The sequence below is a fragment of the Silene latifolia genome, chromosome 11 (assembly GCF_048544455.1).
Source record: "Silene latifolia isolate original U9 population chromosome 11, ASM4854445v1, whole genome shotgun sequence".
Taxonomy (NCBI): Eukaryota; Viridiplantae; Streptophyta; class Magnoliopsida; order Caryophyllales; family Caryophyllaceae; genus Silene; species Silene latifolia.
In genome coordinates this window covers 15,133,143-15,148,378 of record NC_133536.1, presented here as the reverse complement: position 1 = coordinate 15,148,378, position 15,236 = coordinate 15,133,143, and the positions used below count along the sequence as shown (strand labels likewise).

Here is a 15,236-nt window from a genome sequence, read left to right as displayed (position 1 = left end):
CCAAGGATTATATACTACAAAACTATATACTGATATAACTTTATTGCGATATATACTATAAAAACAAGTATAACCTATAATATACTACGAAATTATATACTATACAAAATTATCTCTCTAAATATTGATTGATGAACATTTATATAAATAAATAACCTAAAAAATACCGTGCTTTATTTAGCACGGGATCTTCACTAGTAGGTATATTAAGTTCTAAACTAAATTGTTAAATAATATTAATTTGATTCTAATAATCATAGATTTTATCATTAAATTACAAATGAAGTTAGTAAATTAATCGTAATAAATTCTAATATTGTCATCTAAAGAAACCGTGCATCGGGAACTAGTAGAAAAACAAACAATTAACTGAAACACTCAAAAATAAAAAAGAAAAATAAATAACTAGAACAAAGAAAGTAATTATTCTAATGACCGGGATATATGAACTACCGGTCCGGATTCTCTCCATTTTCTCAAAAGAAACCGACCTTCATTTCTATAAACGATCCGGATCAAAGATTGTGATGATCCAATGGTTGTAACCCTTTCATAAAAAAATAATTTTTTAATAAATAAAAGGAAAAAATATATTAAAATATAAGTGTATTAGAGAGGGAATGAAGAGAAAGTAATAAAGAGTATCCAAATTGACAAATTATTAAATTAATACTCCGTAGTAGATCAATAATAACGTGTATCGTACCAAATCACCTAAAATCATGAATACATTTCCTAGTCAATCCAGAAAATACGCTAAAGCTACTTTATTTACTGCACAAAATGACCACTCCTTGAGTTAATTACAATAATAAAGAAGTGTAAATAAATCATATCATATTCATATCCCCAATTTTTAAAAACCAATTAATTTTTTTTTTAAAAGAGAAAAATTTAGGGCTAGGAATTTCACTCCTCTCATCTCTTCGTTCATCTCACCTTTCTCTCTCTTCTCTTTTTCCCCCCATTTTTTCTCTCTTTGATTCCCTTTAATGGCGGTTTTCCAAATCTAGGGTTTACTCTTCCAAGGTATTATCAAAATTTTCAATTTATTGTGTGTTATATAATCATAGGTATATGTTTATTTTATTTTATTTTGTTGTTATATTGATTTATCGCGATATTGTTGTTATTATTTAGGGTTGTAGTAATTGATTGATTCTAATATAGTGTGATTATTATTTTATGTCAGGATCTGTTGGATCCGTACTGTGAGTGGTGAGGTTTTGATTGGATTGATTTGCGTGGTAAACCCTAATGTTGTGATTTTTAGGGTGGATTTGTTGATTTTGTGTGTGTTGAAGTTTGGGTGAGTTTTTGTGTGGTTTGGAGGGGAGAGGTTAGGTTTGTTTTTGATTGGATGGAGACCCCGGTGGTTAAATCGAGGGGTCGACCGAGGAAGAGGAGAAGGGAGGAGGATTCTCCGACTGAGGTGGTTGAGATTGGTATTGTTGGTGGGAGTATTGAGGATGGTAAAGAGGATGGGGAGAAGATGGGAAATTCTCGTAAAAGGGGTCGTCCGCCTAAGAAAAGGGCGGTGGAAATGAGGGGAGAGGCGATGATTGGGAGGTATGTGTTGAAGAAGTTTGATGGGAGTGGTACGTTTCTTGGGAAAATTGTTTCTTATGATAGTGGATTGTATAGGGTTGATTATGAGGATGGGGATTGTGAGGATTTGGATAGTGGAGAGTTGCGTGAGTTTGTGATTGGTGATGAACGGCAGAGGTTTGTAGGTGAGTTGTTGGAAAGGAGGAATAAATTGGATGATTCAATTGAGAAACGAAGTGTCATGAAGTTGAAAGAGGAGCCTGGCAAGGATGCTAGGTTGAAAGGCAAACAAGAGGTGGGTGTGAATTTGAAAGAGGAGGCGACGAAGGTGGATTCTGTAGAGGTGGTTTGTGCATTACAAAAGGTGGACGAACAGAATGCTGGGAATGTGCTGAATGATTCGAGGAAGACTGAGGTGAGTGAGTTTCCTGGTGAGGATGTTAGTGGCAGTGATATTGATGACAATGATGAAGGTGATAAAGACGAAGATTATTGTTTTGAGGATGATGATGATGATTCATCTGATGATTCTTGTGAGTATGGCTTGGGCTGGGAAACGAGAGCGGATACGGAGATCCCTGCCATACTTCCACCAGAACTGCCTCCATCTTCTGGGACCATTGGTGTTCCTGAGGAATACGTCTCACATCTCTTTTCAGTACATGGTTTTCTACGTACATTCAGTGTTCATTTGTTCTTGAGTCCCTTTACACTAGATGATCTTGTGGGTTGTCTCAAATGTTCTACCCCAAACACATTATTGGATGCTATTCACGTTGCTCTTTTGAGGGTTTTGAGACGGCATCTTGAAAGTCTTGTGTCTGAAGGATCTCAGCTTGCATCAAAGTGTATGAGGTAAAATAATCCGTCTCCTTGTGTTTATTTTACCTTTATGCTCTCAATTTGAGAATTTCGAAGAAATCGTGGAGCTTGCTTGATCGTGTCTTTATTTTGGGTGCTATTTTTTTAATATTCATTCCAGTTTTTGTTTATTTTGATTTACTTTTACAGAGCCATTGACTGGAGCTTGCTTGATAATTTGACGTGGCCAGTTTACTTGGTCCATTATTTGATTGCAATGGGGCATTTAAATGGATCAGAGTGGAAGGCATTTTACATTGATGCTTTAGAGAAGGAATACTGTACCTTATCTATTGAGACCAAACTGACAGTTCTGCAAATTTTGTGTGATGATGTTCTTGATGCCGAAGAGATAAGGTCAGAGATAGACACACGGGAAGAGTCCGAAGTTGGTGTTGATTCTGATGTGAGTTTTTCAAATCCTTTTGATAAAGTGACCAGACATGCATATCCTAGAAATTCAAAGACTTTTGTTGGGAAAGATAGAGACAATTCAAGTTCGGTTACAGAAAACAGTGTCTTTTTCGGTTCAAAGACTGTGAAAAGTGAGGATCATAACTTAGATACTGATGATGTTGGTGAGGATGGTAATAGGGATGAATGCCGGCTTTGTGGAATGGAGGGAATGCTGATTTGCTGTGATGGTTGTCCATCTGCTTATCACTCAAGATGCATAGGTGTCAACAAATTATCGATACCCGATGGAGAATGGTTTTGTCCTGAATGTACAATCGGCAGAATTGGTCCACCGATTAACAGTGGAACATCACTGAGAGGGGCTGAAGTATTTGGGGTGGATTCTTATGCTCAATTGTTTTTGGGTACTTGCAGCCACTTATTGGTGTAAGTTTAAGCTTCCCTTCGCTTGTTTTTTTTCTTTATTTTTTCTATTTTTCTTAACATGACCAATTATATATGTATATAATCTTAGCAAAAAAAATTAGAAAACGGAAGGTAGCTTGTTGGTGAATATATCATGTTCAGTAGTTTGGTTCAACATACGCAAGTACACTAGATAGGAGCTAGCTTGTCTGAGATGGACGATGAGAGGACACAAGCATAATGGAAAGCATAGCATAAAAGAGGCCATTGATGTTATGCTGCATTTTGGAAGGAAACTTGTGAAAGAAATGAATTCTAGTTAAAGCATGTCAAGAGTACAGGGACTATTATAGGGTGCGAAATATATCTATGGCATCTTTCCGTTTCTAATTGAGTGAAAGACTCATAGTCTTTGGCTTTGGAATATGTTGAACCCAAGCGAATCGTCAGTAATTGGCGAATTGCATACGCTTGTATTGTGAAGCATTGGTGGTGGATGAAATTCTTGTCACGATTTCATTATGGGTCATTTAATAAATAACCGCTCTATGTTTGAGATTAAGGGCTTGCCTGGAATCCATGGAATAATTTGGGGGGTAAATTTTAATTGGGTGATAATTACGATGAAAGTTAATTACTTGGGTAGTGAGTTCATTGATGATAGGTTTGGCATAAGGATAATGATTAGAGTAGATGTTTTACTCCCTTAATCATTACCCGGGGGAGGGTGGGTAATGTATTACCCTTTCATGAGGGTTATAGATTCGGGAGGTGAATAATTACTCACATGCCAAACATGGAAAATGCACCTTACCTATTACTCCCATATTCATTCCCTACCTTTTACCCTCAATCCAAGCAAGTCCTAAAGAGTAAAGTTTCTACATATGACACTGCCTTGCCATAGGTGGGAGCTTTTTAGGTACTTGGGGTAATGTTATCTATCTGTCTAATTGCGAAATATTTTGTCATGATCTGTATTGCTGTGTGGATTAACTGAATCCCAATTTATTTTGAATGACTTCAATTTCAGGCTAAAGGTCTCTCTCAAGGCATCTTCTTTTGTGAGATACTACAATCGTAATGATGTTCCAACAGTTCTTTCAGTGCTTTGCTCATCTCCTTACCATTCAATTTCTTACTTAGGGATCTGTCAGGCTATATCGAAGTACTGGGAACTACCACAGCCTGTGGTATCACCTCTTATGATTAATCAAAGTATGGTTGTGGATAATAAAGATGATTATAGGCTGTTATCGTTTCAACCTCATCTTTCTGCCGAGAATAGGAATGAGGAGGCTCCCTATAATTATGCTACTGGTGTTGGTGAAAGCTCTATACATGATGCCTCTGGATTAGGCAATGGGAATCTTAAATCTGGTTCTGATAGTATTTTGCTGGGTGAAGCATTGCAAAATGACCCCAAAAGCATGCTGTACTCTAGTGTTTCTTCAATGAGACAAAATGCAACCAATGTGACCAGCGTGCTTTCCGAGCTGGCTGAGCTTTGTCGATCAACACAAGTAGGGCTGGCTGATCAATCAACTACTGCGGAAATTGCTGTGTGCACCTCTGGGTACGCCACCGGCACAAGCCATAAAAATGGTGTATGTTTTCCAGAAAGCTACCATTTGCAAGTGGGAGAAGTAAGTGTCAGAACTGTTGGCAAAACATTCCAGAAAAAGGATACTTGCTTATACATGGGATCTATATTCAAACCACTTGCTTACGTCAATAATTATGTTCACGGGGCCTTTGCAGCATCTGCTGTTGCAAATTTTGCTGGTCTATCATCTGATGAAAATCAAGCTTCTGAGATACATGCATCAGATCCTAGGAAGGCCATGGCTGCTAATGTTTCGTTACAAGCAAAAGCTTTCTCATCTGCAGCTGTCCGTTTCTTTTGGCCTAGTACTGTAAAGAAACTCGTTGAAATTCCGAGGGAGCGCTGTAGTTGGTGTTTTCACTGCAAAGCCCCTGTTACCAGCAAGAAAGCTTGCTTACTAAATCAAGCTGCACTGAATGCTACTAGAGCAGAAATGAAGTTTATTTCTGGCTTGCGGCTGGAGAAAATAGTAGATGGTGGTCTTTATGGCATAGCAGCATATACATTATTCATGGAAGAAAGTTTTCGTGGTTTGACAGTTGGACCATTTCGGAGTTTAAGCTATCGAGAACAGTGGCGTAAGAAAGTAGAGCAGGCTTCCGCTTGCTGTGAGATAAAGTCTCTATTGCTTGAAGTAAGTTGCTGTTTTTTTGACAGAAATTTCTTCTTTTGTTCCCCTATTAAAGATATAAAGGCCTAATGCTCTAAACTTCAACTCAAATCTGATTCATGTTACTTCTTGACTTGCCTTTTCTTTTAAATTTTTTGGACACATGTACACTGTAGGTAGCAGTTGGTCTTTCATTCATTTAAATCCTTGGTTTATCATATACTGCATCTATGTATGTTTCCTCAGAAAATGGCTTTTTTTTGTAAATACATGAAGGGGGCTCATGTTTGAATTCCGGACCTCTCACATTCGAAGCGAGAATCATGCCGCTGGACAGTACACTCATAAACTTGCTGAAGCTGTTAAAATCCAATGTCATGTTCTTAGATCTTAAAGTTGTGATTGTGGAGTCGTCAAGGATGTTCTTATTTACCATCTTTTTCATTGTGTGGGTGCTATATGAGTAGCTTGATATCTGAAGTTTTATGCACATGTATCATTCATCATCAACCTTGCCTTCTGTTTATAATTGCGCAGCTTGAGAGAAATCTCTGCTCAATTGCTGTCTCATCAGAATGGACTAAACTTGTAGACACATGGATGGATGAATCTCCAGTACCTCAGAGTGCTGCTGCATCTGGGCCTGTTCAGAAGCGTGGTCCTGGGAAACGTAAGAAAAATAATACGATACCTGAGGCTGCAGATGATGATCCTATTGATTCTAAAGAATTGTGCTGGTGGCGGGGAGGGAAGTTGGCAAAGTTTGTATTCCAGAAAGGAATATTTCCTAGTCGAGTTATTAGGAAGGCAGCTCGTCAAGGTGCCATATCTTCTCTAAATTGCTCTCCATCATCCATTTTTTGGTGTTAACAGAATCTGCTCTAGAAGGCTTCAGTCTTAACTAAGTCATACTCTCTCTTTGCATAATTGTCAACAATGTATAATTAAATGTGATCTTCTAGGAGTTAGTGTGTTTAAATGTGGTCTTTTCCTATTGGGTCGGGAGTTTCATAATTGTCAGCAATGGCGCTGTGCCTCTGAGCACCTTATTAGGGCTAATGTTTGTCACCCTCTTTGCACCCCTAAATTAGAAGTCAAAACACTGGTTGAAGAAGCTTTCATTCTTATTTGATCTGGATAATGGGATCTTGTGTGATTTGTCAGCCAATGTTTTATACTTCTTTGATTTTACGGAGGTTTGATTCTTGATAGGCCTAAGTGTAGAATCCTATGTCTGCTAGATCTGTTTAGGAGTATGACCATGTTTGACATAACTGCTTTTATAGAAGTCGGCTAATGCCACCCATGCTTTTAAGCTTTTCTGGAGCCTGCACTCTGCAGGAAGTAACCAACTCTTCAAAGGTTGGATGTTGGACGGAGCCCTTCAATAACCTATACATACTGCACCTTATGGCCATCAATAGACCTGAAACAGGCTACTCAATTTTAGATTTTAAATTATTTACAGTAGCTAGCTAAATTATTTCTGTGTGTTGCAGAGATGTTTTTTTTGGGCTTAATAATTTTTAGCTTCTCTTTTATAATTAGGTTCATAGACGTCAACGACTGGAAGGCCGGATTTGTAAATATTTGGCCTTGAACTCGAGTTAGAAAATTTAGACAGTACCAGTCTATGATTGAACTGGACTACAAGCTTATAAATATTCATCCGGGCGTATCGGTTACTATTCTTTTTTCGCAATGACGTCAATCTGAAAGGATTAGGTAATAAGATCATATTTTTCTAACCGACAGAGAGGGGGAAGGGTATCGGTGACTATTCTTTTTTCGCAATGACATCAATCTGAAAGGATTAGGTAATAAGATCATATTTTTCTAACCGACAGAGAAATTCATAAGTTTGAGGACTGACTGATGAAAGTAAATTGTTCGTGCTTGCTTTAGACCAAGCAGTTCGGTACAAACCAAAATTATGTTTAATCGTAGTTAATGATAGTTTTCTTTTGTGAACTACATAATTTCTGAAGAACTTGTGTTGTTTTAATTTCACTTTTCGTCCTGCTCTCGTTTTATCTGATTCTTTTTTCCTGAGAATGGAACGTACAAGGGGAAAAGAACAAACTTTATGTTGTAAAAGCATCACGATTAAGATGATTTTTGAACCACTATAGTCAATCGTTTTTCTGGGTTTTTGTAGGTGGTTCTAAGAGGCTTCTCGGCATCTATTATGCCGATGGTTCAGATGTACCCAAGAGAAGCAGACAATTCATATGGAGAGCAGCTGTTGAGATGGCTAAGAATGCTTCACAGCTAGCACTTCAGGTTATATGTCTGATATGCTTTTAACACTTGTTTGCTCACTTGGGTTTGTTTGCTGCTTTATGAGCTCAACTGGAATGACCTTTTCCATCAGGTGAGATACCTGGACCAGCATATAAAATGGAGCGATGTTGTTCGCCCCGAGCAAAATGCAGTCGAAGGAAAAGGTCCGGAAACAGAGGCATTTGCTTTTAGGAATGCTCGGATATGCGATAAGAGGATTACGGAAAACAAGATTCTATATGGAATAGTTTTTGGAAGTCAGAAGCACCTCTCTTCCCGTCTTATGAAGAGCATTATTGAGAAGGAAGAATGTGAAGATGGAAACTTGAAGTATTGGTTTCTCGAAGCACGCGTTCCCTTGTATTTGGTCAAAGAATATGAGGAAAAGGCAGAAACGACTGATCTCTCACCTCCTGTAAAACCTGATCGTTTTACTAAACGCCAGAGGAGGCAATTGAAAGCTTCTCGTAAAGACATATTTGTCTATCTTTCACTCAAGAGGGATGGTTTGCATGTGTGCCCCTGTGCATCTTGTCACACGGATGCTTTACTCGAGTAATTTTCTTCCCTATTCTTCTATAATCTCATGTTTCTCTATTGATATTTCGTAAATCCATCTTCAGTATCAACTTTATATATTGACTTCTCTTTTCTTCTTTTTGGTGATGCGATTTTCAGACTGGCTGTTACGTGCAATACATGTGAAGGTAAGCTCATTTATAACTCTTCTCAACTTATGTGAAGTCCAGTTGACAGCATGACACAATCTGACAGCCGGTAGCATAATTTAATATCTCGGCCTATATGTCTCGTATCACCCGAGATGTATCGGTATAGGAGCCTGTGGATATGAGATATCCCGAGATGTATTGGGTGAACTAAATATAGAAAATATCGGCCGAAATGACCGATTTATATTGTGTACCGACCAACTTGGTGTCTTGGTCTGATACGGCCCACAAAGAACCCGAGATGACCCAGTTAGAAAACTTTGTAATGAAAAACACTAAAAAAATCGTATAATATTGGTGAAATTTTATTATTCTAATTTCTAAATAAATACTCCCTCCATCCCGAATCCCGATAATTTGTACCTCTGGTTTTGGCACAAAGACCATGTAGAGGGAGGGGATCATTTCTAGATATAGTTGTTGAATGACAAGTGGATCAAGATGAGGTGGATGATCAAATAACTTCTGAAATTCATTCCTTAATTCGAAAGGTAGACAAATGAGTGAGACAACCAAAATTAGAATAGGTAAACAAATGACCCGGAGGAAGGGAGTATAACCTTAACTTTTTATGACATAGCAATTGATGATAAAATATCTACGAAAGCTTATCTGATGCAACCTACCTTTAGATGATTATTTCCAGTTGATATTTTACTTTGTCTTATCTTGTGCAACCTACTTTCCTTTCCCTAGTTTTACACTTTTACCCCGTCTTTCCTTTTACCTTTTGTGGGTCACATGTACCGTGTATTTGTGACTAGTTGACCTCTCAAGGACGACATATATTGTGCCTGATTTATGCAACGACCCGGCTAAGCGGCTGTTTTATTTCTGTTTTTCGTTCAGGGTATTGTCACAAGACTTGCATGTTGAGTTCAACAGAACTCGTGGACGAGGATATCGAATTTAGAGCCATTTGCAAGCAGTGCTCACAACGTAAATTTCTCTGCCAATCCAACAATAGTGTTGAATCTCCTATCAGTCCATTAGCCATGCAGGGGCAAGAATTTCAGAATTCTGCCGTAGTTCCTAAAAGTGGAAAGTTAAAATCTAGTGGTCAACATCAGAATTCTACAACAGCTGTCAAAAGTTTGAAGTCAAAAAACTGTACCCAACAATTTTCATCTGTCGGAACTTCTAATAAGCGATCTAAATCTGGGAGCAAATCAAGTAAGGGCAAATCAAGTAAGAGCAAAACAAGTAAGAGCGAGAGAAAAGCATCCTTGTGCCACGGTCTAATATGGAAGAAGAAGTCTTCTAATGATGATGGATCTGATTTTCGACTTAGAAATATCATCTTTAGGGGCTCTTCAGAAGGTTTGACGTTGCAACCAAAATGTCACTTATGCCAGAAGACTTATAGTCCTAATTTGATGTACATCCGCTGTGAGGCGATATGTGAAAGTAAGTTTATGAATAATCTTCAGTTCTATTTATAGAGTTTTCTGTGTCCTCGAATACTATCCCCATTTAACTTTGTTGGTCAAACATTGTCAACTTTAACCAATATTTTCTCACATTATACAACAGCTTCGGCTTTTTAATAATGATAATGTGAAAGTTGTTATTTTGATACAAGCCATACAACGAACATGCCATAACTTTACATTATATATCCACATATATTTGGAGAATTTAGTGGTCGTAGACTCGTGGTTGACCTTTGTTGACCACCAATGTGAAAATCGGGTCAATAAGATTAAGATGGAGGTTGTCGATTGGTATCATGTGATAATTGGTTCACATATATATGCTTTCTACTTGTGCAGATTGGTACCATGCCGATGCTGTTAAACTAGATGAGTCCAAGCTTCCTGAATTGTTTGGTTTTAAATGTTGCAAATGTCGTAGAATTAAATCCCCTACATGCCCTTACGAGGATCCTAAGAAGACCGAGGTCAGAAAACTACTTATTAGGGGTCCAAAGGAGGAGACAGTGGATGCGAACTCTCTCTCTGAAGCGACATCAGACCAGGCTGATTCCTTGGCTTCAACTCCACTATCGCTGATTGAGATAGATGAAGAAGAAGATGATATGTTTACAGAGGCAGATGATCCCCTTCTTATGTCTGTTTCAAAAATCGATCAGATGCCCGATCCGAATTCAGAACCGGGTTTTGACCAGAACAGTTTTGTGCCAGGCCCTCAAAAGCTTCCAGTCAGAAGGCAGATGCAGAGTGAAAAAGACGATGATGGGCTTACTTGGACTGATTTCTCTTCGGTTCAATTACCTACATCCGATGAGACCAAGAATTTTGCTGACCCGAAAGTTGAGTGGGATATATGCAATGGAGGCGTCCAAGCTGGACCCTCACTAAACTGTGATGGCTTCAACTACGAGAGTGACTATGAACCACAAACCTACTTCTCTTTTACAGAATTGTTGGAAAATGACGGTGATAATCCGGTAGAAGGAGTAGATGCATCAAGTGGGGGTTGGAACGATATCGCTGGTGAATATTCCTTAAATGGGTTTATGGAGCATTGCAATGTAAGTTCCTTTGATTCGCTTCTCGAGGCAAAAGCACCCATAGAGCCCTCAGCAGAGCTTCGGTGTGAGGTGTGCCAAGTAGCAACTCCAGCTCCTGATCTTGCTTGCCACATGTGTGGTATACAGATTCACAGGCATTGTTCACCCTGGGACGACGTGTTTCCTGGAGGCTTGTGGAGTTGTGGCCAGTGTCGTGAATGGAGCTAACCATCTTGTTCTTATGTCGTCTATGTGCTGATTGTATAGGACTTTTAGTGGGAGCCTTAGCCCGTTAGGCTATAGCCGGTGGCTGCTTACTGGGGTTAATATTGTGGTCTGTTGTGAGATGTTCATTCTTTGGCTCTTTTTAAACCACATGTTGCTTACCTGATTAGTGATTAGCAGTAGTACAGTTTTAGCTTTAGATTTTTTTGGCCGCCCTTGTTGAAAGATGTTTTTTTCCCTTTTTGGTGTTTCTGTAACAGGGGAATGAAGGGAACGATGTAATTGAAAGAAAAAAGTAATTTTATTGGCTTGTGGGATAGAAGTAACACAAAATTTGATTTGATTCTTCGTAGCATGGGGGGTTGTTACTTACTTACTAGAGAATTTTCATTTACAGAGACCGAGTTTTTTTCCCCTGATTGGCTGACTGCACTCGTTTTTTTTTTGCAATTGGCTGCTTGAAAATTAGCGAGTACATAGTATAATTGGCGTGTAAAGAACTGATCCCGGTTTTCATCAGTCAGAGAATTGATGTTTTAGTTGATGGCCGTGATGAAGGCAATGTGGTGTTTGAAAACTTTCCCTACAATTAGATCCGGCAAAGATCGGGTCGTGTTCGTGTCAACTTTAAACGGGTTATAACTACCCCAACCCTAACCCGACCTAATTATATAAACGGGTCACTTGTCTTAACCCTAACCCAACCCATTAAATTTTTCTATAACCCAACCCGACCGGTTAAAGGGCTGTGTTCCAAAGTATAGGAGTTTGCTCTTCTGTGGAAACAAATTTTTGTGGTATGCTTTCCTCCTTTTCTTTCTACGTCCTTAGAGCGCAAGTGCACTTTGTTCTCTCTCGTTGGGTCAAGGGGCTCGTTGGTTCCCAGATGAGGTGTATCACAGCCAAGGAGATGAATCTCCGAGACGCTCTCTTGGGTCTCGTTGTAGGTGTTCCGGGTGTAATTCCGGAGCAGGATTGTGACCACTTGAGCTTGTAGAATGATGTCGTTGCTCGTCTCTTCCTTTGACTCTTTCCTGTAAAGATGAACAAACTGCTCGGCTTGGGGCCGAGCGTACTCACTCCGACGCTCAAGTCAGTAAACTTAGAGAGATAAGTTGTATGTTTAACTTGGCAAAGTATATTGTAGAGAGATAAGGGAGTTTTATACCAGATTTTCCAGTTGATTTCTCAATGAGAGATGTGGAGTATTTATAGACTTTCACCTTTTGTCACGTAGTGGCCAAGTGGCGTAGCAGGTGGAAAGACTGTCTTACCCTCGGCCGAGGGACCCATGACACCTGGTTGACTCCATGCCGAGGGGACTGGATGCGAGTACACGGATATGCCTCTCGGCCGGCTAGTTGCCGAGCCGAGACCCAAGTGACAGGCCGACAGGCTTTGTCGGTTAGGCCGTTTTTCTTTTGACTTGTTGTCTTTTAGCTTTGACCTTGGTCAATATGTTGACTTGGTCAGCGGGTGTAGAATATGCCCCATCAGTAGGTATTTCTCTGAAGCTGTATCAGTTAAGATGAGTAAAAATGAGTTTGCGGAGACTCGTTGGTTTCTGAGAAAGATTTTCACAGCCAATGAGATGAATCTCCGAGACCCTTTCATGGGTCTTGTTGCGGGTATTTTTCCGAAGCTACATCAATCAAGACAAGTGAAGATGAATGTTTTCCTTGGCCAGCGCTGCTAATTCTTTAGAGATTGGGGTAGATATTGATTATAAAGAGAGTGTTCAGACTTTCGTCGTACGTCATCAACACGATGTTGTTAACCGATGCAATTATTACCTTGTTTTAGTTTATGTTATTAGTACTCTAGTGTTTTATGTTGTAGTTTATAGGTATGATTTAGTGAGCCGTACCAATATAATGTAAAACTCTTTCTTCACAGCTGTCCAAAAAAAAAAAGAAAAAAAAAAAAGTAATACCCACCATATTGTTTACTAGGTTTGGACAATCTAAAGCAAAAGGGTTGGAAACAAAAACAAAATTTTATTCCTTACATAATGTAACGTAAAAAATTGTTCCTTACAAATAGCTCATTTAATTCCTTATTTTTTTTTAAATTTTAATACATTATAATTATTTTTTATTATTCACATATATTGTTACTCCATATTTACACTAATTTACATTACAATTGTGATAATTTATTTCTTAAATATAGAGTACATTGTTTTATAGTTTTATCTAGTGATTGTATTATTTAAAAGTGTACTGAATCTAGAAATAGGGACTCACTGCAAATATATACTCGTAGAAGATATAAGAAAACCGCCAAAACTTTGATGATATGAAATACATTAATTCAGATTTTCAGGGTTCCGGAACAAAAGATTTCGTGAATCATAAGGATAGTTTCTCAGGCCATACAAAGGTGCCTCACAAATTTTGAGGTGCACCCGAGGATATTGGAGACTGACGGCATGCGATAAATCAATTTGGGTCGATAATTGGATACCGTTAAAAATAGTTTAATACTTGTTACTTGCGGCTAAACTCAAATGTGGTAACTTCTGTAACGACGACGGACACGTGGTCGAAAAACCGGGAGAAAAAGAAACACAACCCGTCACTCCCTTCCGAACGGCTTAAATTGAAGTGTGTAATACACGGTTTTCGGAGTTTCAGTGTCCTGGAACAAAGTGTCCGTAAATCATAAGAACGATTTCTCGGGTCATACTAATGGTCCTCACAAATTTTGAGGAACAACCGACATTTGAGGCTGATGGTGTGCGATAAACCAATTCGGGTAGATAATCGGATACTTGATAAAAATGGTTTAATACTTGTCATTTGCGGTTGAAACGACTAGGGTAACTCTTAAAATGACCATGGACACATGGTGGAAAAACCGGGATAAAAGAAAACACAACCCGATACCGCCTCCTGACCCGGACCAAATGAAGTATATAATAGACGGTTTTCGGTAAATTATAAGGACGCTTTCTTAGGTAAGACTTCGCAGTGTCACAAATGAGGAGCAACAAAGAACATTTGAGACTCACATTATCCGATAAATCAATGTGGGTCGATAATCGGATAATCGTTAAAAATAGTTTCATACTTATTATTTGCGGCTGAAATCAAATAGGGTAACTTCTGAAACGACTCCGGACACGTGGTAGAAAGACAGGGAGAAAAAGAAACACAACCCGATATTGCGTTCCGAACTACTCAAATTGAATTGTCTAATACACGGGTTTTCGGGATTTCCGAGTCCCGAAACAAAAATGTCCGTAAATCAAAAGGATTGTTTTCCGAGTCATACAAAGGGGCATCACAAACTTTGAGGAGCAACATGGGACATTTGAGGTTGACGGTGTGCGATAAACCAATGTTGGTCTATAACCGGATACTCGTTAAAAATTGTTTAATACTTGTTATATGCGGTTGAAATTGAATAGGCTAATTCATGAAACGACCTCGGACACGTGGTAGAAAAACCTGGAGAAAAAGAAATACAACCCGGTATTGCCTCCTGAACGGCTTTTATTGAAGTGTAAAATACACGTTTTCGGGATTACAAAGTCCCGGGAAAAAAATGTGCGTAAATTATAAGGACGCTTCTCGGGTGAGACAAAGCGGCATTACGAATTTCGAGGACCGACAGAGGATATTTGAGGCTGACGGTGCAATAAACCAATTTGGGTTGATAATCGGATACTCGCTAAAAATAGTTTAATACTTGTTATTTGCGGCTGAAATCGACAAGGGTAACTTCCGAAGCGACCCTGGACACGTGGCAGAAAAACTGGGAGAAAACGAAACACAACCCGATATTTGCTTCCGAACGGCTCAAATTGTAGTGTAATACACGGTTTTCGGGATTTCAGAGTTCCGGAACAAAAAATTTCGTGAATTATAAGGATAGTTTCTCAGGTCATACAAAGGGGCCTCACAAATTTTGAGGTGTAACCGAGGACATTTGAGGCTGACGATGTGCAATAACTAAATGTGGGTTGATAATCGGATACTCCTTAAAAGTGGTTTAATACTTGTTACTGCGGCTGAAATTGAATATGGTAACTTCTATAACGACCCCGGACACGTGGTAGAAAAACCGGGAAAT

The 15,236-nt window shown here is 38.9% G+C and overlaps 1 protein-coding gene across 1 annotated transcript; it reads left to right on the top strand.

Moving 5' to 3' along the window:
• The first annotated feature begins 695 nt into the window (after positions 1-695).
• LOC141611164 (DDT domain-containing protein PTM-like) lies at positions 696-11,502 on the top strand. Its single transcript, XM_074429618.1, has 10 exons — positions 696-1,029; positions 1,193-2,403; positions 2,560-3,252; positions 4,265-5,471; positions 5,985-6,267; positions 7,606-7,730; positions 7,822-8,285; positions 8,409-8,437; positions 9,311-9,868; positions 10,234-11,502. The coding sequence occupies exons 2-10, from the start codon at positions 1,361-1,363 to the stop codon at positions 11,160-11,162; spliced, it is 5,331 nt and encodes a 1,776-aa protein (XP_074285719.1). The 5' UTR covers positions 696-1,029; positions 1,193-1,360; the 3' UTR covers positions 11,163-11,502.
• The last annotated feature ends 3,734 nt before the right edge of the window (positions 11,503-15,236 follow it).